The 7661-nt window shown below is 37.2% G+C and overlaps 1 protein-coding gene across 3 annotated transcripts; it reads left to right on the top strand.

The window, feature by feature from the left end:
• The first annotated feature begins 218 nt into the window (after window positions 1–218).
• On the top strand, window positions 219–6155 carry LOC112164557 (protein SPA1-RELATED 4). 3 transcript variants are annotated; one of them, XM_024300782.2, is made up of 8 exons: window positions 222–573; window positions 868–1860; window positions 2030–2187; window positions 2897–3857; window positions 3935–4081; window positions 4212–4523; window positions 5115–5174; window positions 5694–6155. In XM_024300782.2, the coding sequence occupies exons 2-8, from the start codon at window positions 973–975 to the stop codon at window positions 5880–5882; spliced, it is 2715 nt and encodes a 904-aa protein (XP_024156550.1). In that variant the 5' UTR covers window positions 222–573; window positions 868–972; the 3' UTR covers window positions 5883–6155. The 3 variants fall into 3 exon arrangements, with proteins under 3 accessions (XP_024156553.1, XP_024156550.1, XP_024156551.1); XM_024300783.2 differs by having other exon boundaries at window positions 865–1860; XM_024300785.2 differs by lacking the exons at window positions 5115–5174; window positions 5694–6155 and having other exon boundaries at window positions 219–573; window positions 3935–4127; window positions 4212–4416.
• The last annotated feature ends 1506 nt before the right edge of the window (window positions 6156–7661 follow it).

Raw genomic sequence — 7661 nt, 5'->3', positions numbered from 1 at the left:
AAACATACACACCATACCATAGTAGAAAAGACCCAGTTGTTTGTTTTGACTTCTAGTGAAGTTTTTTCATGGTTGGGCCACGTGGGTTTTTATAATGATGATGATACTGTTTTGCCTCTGATCTCATATTAGTTAGAGGCCTTTGTTGATCCACGTTAGTAGTTTGGAATAAAGCGGGAAGATAAAGAAGAGAGTTGAAAGAAGTGGCCTTGCTCGACTCTCTGGCTGCCAAGCAGGCAGTAAAGTAATCACATTGTGATAGACGGTAGACCCAATCAGGATACGAGATTTTGAGCTCCAAATTTATAAGTAAAAAAACAAAGTCTCATACTTTGGGAGAATTCTATTAGTCAATTTATACAAAAATTGTTTTTATTTTTATTTTTTATAAACAGTTGTGTGCTTTAAGTGGGGAGATTTTGTTTGTTTTATTGTTGGAGAAAATATTGGGGAATTTATGAGGCTGGAGAGAGCTTCTAAGAAACTGTAGAGCTTTCTTTTTTAGGAGAGTTCTACTGTTAATTCTGATAGGCCTTTAGCAGGAAACAGTGTACCCTTTTCATGGTGGAATTGGTAACTCTCTCTCTCTCTCTCTCTATCTCTCTCTTACATGCAAGTGATGGTCTTTTCTTCATGTCAGTGCCAAAGACAAGTTTTTTCTTCATGGGTTTTTTGTTTGCTTGGTTTAGATTGATTGTTTGCATTTCTTGTGACTGTGATATGAATTGGTGAATTGGTTCTACTTGTTTTGATCTTTTTGGATCATTCTTTTAAGTGTCATGATGGTGGTCTCTGCTTGTATCTGTTTTTCTTTTGTGCTGAGATTTTGTCAGTGAATGTTCATCAAGTTACTTTTATGCCCAGCAGGAAATCTGTCTGTCGTTGACAAGTTGTTGATGTGCTCTGCTTGGGGGTTTTATCTGAGATGAGGTTTTGATTCAACATGGTGGTGGAAGTGAGAGACTTTCTTGGATGTGTGTGTTATTGCCTTCATGCTGCTATAGGAGGATAATAATGGAAGGCTCATCTGAGTCTGCTTGGCAGAGGTCTAATAGTTCTAGAGATTTGAATACTTCCAGAGTCTCAAACCGGAATCCAAGGCGTAGTCATTCTAGAAGATTCGGCTTCTTGCGTGGTTCATCGCAGGATTCGGATTTAAGGAATGAGAGAGATGGGGTTGTGGTGGCACACACTGATGACCTAGGAAACCAGGGTGGATTGTCTGGGGTGTGTGAGGATGAGGTACCAGTTGAACCTTTTGTTCGGGCCATTGAATGGGGAGATGTTAGCTTGAGGCAATGGTTGGATAGACCGGATCGATCTGTTGATGCATTTGAATGCTTGCATATATTTAGGCAAATAGTGGAAATTGTTAATGTAGCACATTCAGAAGGAATTGTTGTTCATAATGTGCGGCCTTCCTGCTTTGTTATGTCCTCTTTTAATCATGTCTCTTTCATCGAGTCTGCATCTTGCTCAGATTCTGGCACTGATTCTCCCGAGGATGGGTTAAATAGCCCAACCCTGGAAGCAAAGAACTTAACCTCTGCCTTGCATCAGAAACGAAGCAACATGGCAAGAGGAAATTTTCAATTTATGAAAGCTCCAGCAAATGCTTTGTCAGATACAGGTTGCATGCAGTCAAGCTCAATATATGCGGCGCGTGAATCATTAATGCAAGAGAGTGAAGAACATAGAACCAGAGAGAGGAGTGCTCAACTAGAAGATAAGAGACAGCCATTTCCAATGAAACAAATATTGCTCATGGAGAGCAATTGGTATACTAGTCCTGAAGAGGTTGCTGGTGGTCCAAGTCCCTGTGCTTCAGACATTTATCGATTAGGAGTTCTTCTTTTTGAGGTGTGTAAATAATAGCTTCCTATTTCTCTGTTTGCATTATAAGTTTTCTGTGTCTACATTATAAGTAAAATAAGATCTTAAGGTGCATCAATTGTTGATGAAAGTCAATTCTTTTTAGACTTTAGAGCTCTTTTGTTTCTGTTGACTGACATGATGCACATGTGACCAGTTATTCTGCCCATTCAGCTCAAGAGAAGAAAAGAGTAGGACCATGTCTAGTCTGAGACATCGAGTTCTACCTCCGCAATTACTGCTGAGATGGCCAAAAGAAGCTTCATTTTGCTTATGGCTACTGCACCCTGAGCCAAATAGTCGGCCTAAAATGGGGTAAATTACTTCTTACAGATTAACTTCCAATTTGACTCTGATTTTTTTTCTTTCCTAAGCCATATAGTTAGATTGGCAGGACCAATATATCTCAAAGTCTAAGGTGTATTAGTAATAATACATCTAAAATTCTGGCTGCACCTGGAAATTTTTTATTTGAAAAACCAGAGCTTACCTTTCGTGGTGTGCTATCTTAGGCATGATGAGACTCCTGTGGACCATCCAAAAGATAAGTCTCTGAATGAAAAATTTAGATTAGGTCAGTTTCAAGGTTGTTATGGATTCATAACCATCGAAATTGATATAATCCAGTGTATTGGAAAAAAGAGGGTAAGAAGAAAATACGAGAAGGAGCCACTAGCCTAGTGTTGCTTAAAATGGTACTACAGTTTTAAGTTGTATTCTGATGTTCTAGGATTGATTTGGTGTTAAAAGATATTTTTCTTGGCAAATAGAATATTTAGTAATTGCATTTGGTGGATATGTAAACTGCTTGCATTTTTGAAATTGATCAAGTCTAATCTTTTGTTTTCGACTTTGAAAGTGTTTGCAAATACAGGATAATCATTGCTTCAATAATTTGGTGTTACATTTTAGGGATCTCCATGCATCTTCTAGCATTCTGCATCTTGTATTGACTTGTAACAAAATTTCTACTAGTGTTACAAATTTCTACTGATTTGTAAATCCACTTTCCTATCTGTTGCAGTGAATTGCTACAGAGTGAATTTCTTAATGAACCAAGAGATGATTTAGAAGAACGTGAAGCAGCAATAGAGCTTAGAGAGAAAATAGAGGAGCAGGAGTTATTGCTGGAATTTCTCTTGCTTGTAAAACAAAGGAAACAGGAAGCAGCTGATAAGTTGCGGAATACTGTTTCATTTCTGTGTTCTGATATTGAAGAAGTTGTGAAGCACAAAACAAGTTCCAAGGGAAAAGGTGGTTCATGCCCAGAGCTGGTAAAGGAAGATCATTCAACATCAAGTTTCCCATCTATGAATATTACTGATGATGATGATTCGGCTAGTGGATCCAGAAAACGGTTCAGACCAGGCGTCTATATTCACAATGGAGAGGAGTGTGATGATAATTTGGATGGTCAGAAGTCAGAAACTGATAATCAAGAAAGTATTCTTTTGAGAAGTTCCAGATTGATGAACAACTTTAAAAAGCTAGAGTCAGCATATTTTTTGACAAGATGGAGGCCAATCAAGCACTCAGCCAAACCCTTGACTAGACATTCATCAATAAGTAGTGATGGTAGAGGTTCTATTGTTGCAACTGAAAGAAGTTCTGTGAGTAATTTGACATTAAAAGAACAACATAGTGAAGGTAGACGAAGTGGTTGGATAGAACCATTTCTTGAGGGATTATGCAAGTATCTATCTTTCTCAAAATTAAAAGTGAAGGCGGATTTGAAGCAGGCAGATCTTCTGAATTCCTCAAATCTAGTATGCTCACTTAGTTTTGATCGGGATGGAGAATTTTTTGCTACAGCTGGTGTTAATAAGAAAATCAAAATATTTGAATGTGACTCGATCATAAACGAGGATCGTGATATCCATTATCCTGTGGTTGAAATAGCTACCAGATCAAAGCTAAGCAATATATGTTGGAACAGTTATATCAAAAGCCAGATTGCTTCAAGTAACTTTGAAGGTGTAGTGCAGGTAGGTCACGCCTTATTTGTGATTCACTTGTTAGCTCTCTATCACATTGTATTAACTAAATTGCTTAACCTGTTAAGGTGTGGGATGTTACAAGAAGTCAAGTACTAATGGAGATGAAAGAACATGAGAAGCGTGTATGGTCCATTGACTTTTCATCAGCAGACCCAACAATGCTAGCTAGCGGGAGTGATGATGGTTCTGTTAAGCTATGGAGTATCAATCAGGCAATTATATTCTTGCACTTGGTGGATGTCAGCTTTGAAACTAAACGTACTGTAGTCATCTATTTGCATGATGCAAATACTTAATTCTGGATGTATGATAAGCTGATTTCTTCTGTGGTTGCTTCTACAGGGAGAAAGTATTGGTTCAATAAAAACAAAGGCCAATGTTTGCTGTGTACAGTTTCCTTTGGATTCTTGTCGTTCCCTTGCATTCGGTTCAGCGGATCATAAAATTTATTACTATGATCTTCGTAACTCGAAGGTTCCTCTTTGTACATTGATTGGACACAACAAAACTGTGAGTTATGTCAAGTTCATAGATAGGATGAATCTTGTTTCTGCATCCACCGACAACACACTGAAGCTTTGGGATCTGTCAACATGCACATCTCGAGTCATAGACACTCCGGTTATGACATTCACAGGTCACACGAATGTGAAGGTAATTTCACTCATTTATTGTACGAGCAATTCTAGGCAGCAGCCATATTAAAGGTTTTCTTCCTTTTATTTCTATTTGCATCTGCTGTAAGCCTGTAATTAAGAATTTCAAAATTTATTGAAGGTCACTAAATGAGATGAGTAGAAATTAGTATATAATAGTTTGTGTGTTCTACTAGATGTAAATGATTTTCTCTAAATAGTTAGAAGCTGAAATGAATGCTGAATATTTTCTTTTGTGAATCATATACCAATTTTTTCTGCGACGATGTTAGAGGTGGTCTTTTTGACCAATCTGTTAAGTTCAATCTGGTAGTTCAAGTTTTTTGTTTTGTTTTTCTTTTTTTTTCCTACAATGGGTAACTGCAAAAGCCTCTTATTTGATTATATCTTCATGGCTATGGATATTTGCAAACTGAAACCACAAATAAGATTGCATTTAACAAAATGCTGTTGTACAGTTTTCCTGAGTCATTGGAGTCTGTTACACTAATTTTGAGCCCGGATGTATTAATTCCATTCACTCAATGCAAGTCATATATGACCCCATAAGCTTAAAATCTGAAGGTTTTGTATGTTTCCCTTGTTGCAGAACTTTGTGGGTTTGTCAGTTTCTGATGGTTACATTGCTACCGGCTCAGAGACTAATGAGGTATTTTAGTTATTATTTAAAACAAGTATCTTCATGCTTGTCTGGTTGTTCCTCTTGCCTCTATAATGCTGTCACCAGGGAGGGAATGCAAGCTTTCTTTTTTGTATTCTCTTAAAAAAAAATTGCTAATAAGTACAATTTTGGGGGAAAAATTCCCAGTAAGTTTAGACAATTTATGGATTTCCCAATAAGGACAGTTTTCCTTTTTTGCTTTGAAGGAGGCCCAAGGCCTGGGAATAGAGTAAACTCTCACTAGGATTCTGTGGAAAAGACCTAGTGGGTGGCCATTTTCTCTTTTTCTTTTTATGGGAGACTATAGAAGAACGGGATTTACTTTGATATTTTGTTGATCTGAAGAACAATATTTCTCTCTCTTTCCCCCAGCCACAGAAATCATACAATGCATTGTTAATGTTCATATCAATTGGTGTTTATGTTTTCGGTTGAACAGCCTCAGAAATCATACCAATGCATTGTTAATGTTCCTATTAATTGGTGTTTATGTTTTTGGTTGAACAGGTTTTCGTCTACCACAAGGCATTCCCAATGCCGGCGTTGTCGTACAAGTTTCAGGCCACAGACCCGCTTTCTGGCCAGGATACGGATGATGCTGCACAATTTATCTCATCTGTTTGTTGGCGTGGCCAATCCTCCACCTTAATTGCTGCAAATTCCACAGGGAATATCAAAATCCTGGAGATGGTTTGATTTGATTTGAACCTTTTGTTCATGCGAATTCTTGATTCTGGCTGGATGGATATTGAGAATGGGGTAAAGGAATCTTATGCCAGAGAAGCTTGTGTAGCTCATAGACTTTAGAAGGTTGTAGGAATTCAATGATTGCAAGCAACATAACAAATTTTGGTATTAGATTATAGCGGGATGTGGTTAATGTGAAAAGTGAGACTTGATGTTCCAATGCTATATGTAGATAGAAATTTAAAGGGAAAAAGATAGGTAAAAAAAATTGGTGTTTCTGTATAATTATATAATTCAAAATCAATCTATATTATAAGTTTCAAATTCTGAAACACAAATACGTATTCTGTTTGAGGCGGCAAAGACCATACGTTGTTTTGAATGGGACCAAACTCTCCATAGTTAAGACTTATATCATACAACAATTGACTTGATCGCTTATTTGAGATAAATACGAAAATAAAAGAAAAAAAGATCAATATACAGATGTGCAGTCAATAACATACATATGAAAAGAAAGAGCAACTTGATGAGAAAATTTATAAATAGTAACTCAAATAAAGTTGGTTCATTTTTTAGCATCTCCATTTTTAAAACTATAACAATGTATCTCAACATTGAAACCCGACACAATATCAATGCCCTCCGTCAATAACATTGTGAACCTAGATTGTTTCCATGCGCAAAATCGTCTCTTCATATGTTCTACCTGTTGTGCGGAAGCGTAACAAACACAATATTGATTTGGAACTAGATGAGTGGTCAAACAACGAAAAAGAAAACAAACACAATAATTTATAGTGGTTCACTCAATCAATGTGATTGAGCTACGTCCACTTTCGGAGCCGGCGAGAAATTCCACTATAATCAATTGGAGAGAATACAATTAGAATTTTAGAATAAACTCTCTGCCCAAAACTCTAAATACAATTAGGTTAATTGTCTAATCTCTCACACCCAAAAAACCAATCCCTGCGGCAGCAATACCTTGCTATATATATATATATATATTCCCTAATTAACTTAGGGATGCATATATAACCTAATTAACCTAGGCAGCCCATGGGCCCTTCACATTTGATTTTGTCCACCAATCAAATTAAAGTCAATATTCAATAATCTCCACCTTGGCTTTACTAGATATAAATTCTCCAAAGTAGAACTTCAAAACCAATCACTGCTCCGACATCCCCGTAGGGAATTTCAAATTCTACAAATACCAATCAAGTTCAAGCAATGCTTGAACTTGCTCAATGGAACTGACTTTGTCAACATATCAGCAGGATTATCTGCAGTTCCAATTTTGAGGAGTTGAACATCACCATCCTCCACCATCTGACGAATCTTGTGAAATTTGACATTGATATGTTTAGTACGAGCATGAGTAACTTGGTTCTCTGCTAAATGAATAGCACTTTGACTGTCACAAAAAATATCCACATATTCTTGAATAATTCCCAAGTCCTCAAGCAAACCACGAAGCCAAACTGCTTCTTTTGCACCCCTGTTACCGCCATATATTCAGCTTCTGTAGTCGACAAAGCAATTGTAGATTGCAAATTTGACTTCCAACTCACCGGTCCACTAGCAAGAGTAAACACATAAGCTCTAGTAGATCAGCACTTATCCAAATCACCTGCGAAATCAGAGTCCACATATCCAACAACACATTGACTCGTCTTATCCTGCTGAAAAACTAATCCAACATCCACAGTACCAAGAATATACCGTAGAATCCACTTCACTGCTTGCCAATGACCTTTACCTGGGTTATGCATATATCTGCTC

The sequence above is a fragment of the Rosa chinensis genome, chromosome 5, assembly GCF_002994745.2.
Source record: "Rosa chinensis cultivar Old Blush chromosome 5, RchiOBHm-V2, whole genome shotgun sequence".
NCBI lineage: Eukaryota > Viridiplantae > Streptophyta > Magnoliopsida > Rosales > Rosaceae > Rosa > Rosa chinensis.
The sequence above is the reverse complement of the archived record's forward strand: the minus strand, read 5'-3'. Positions and strand labels throughout refer to the sequence as shown.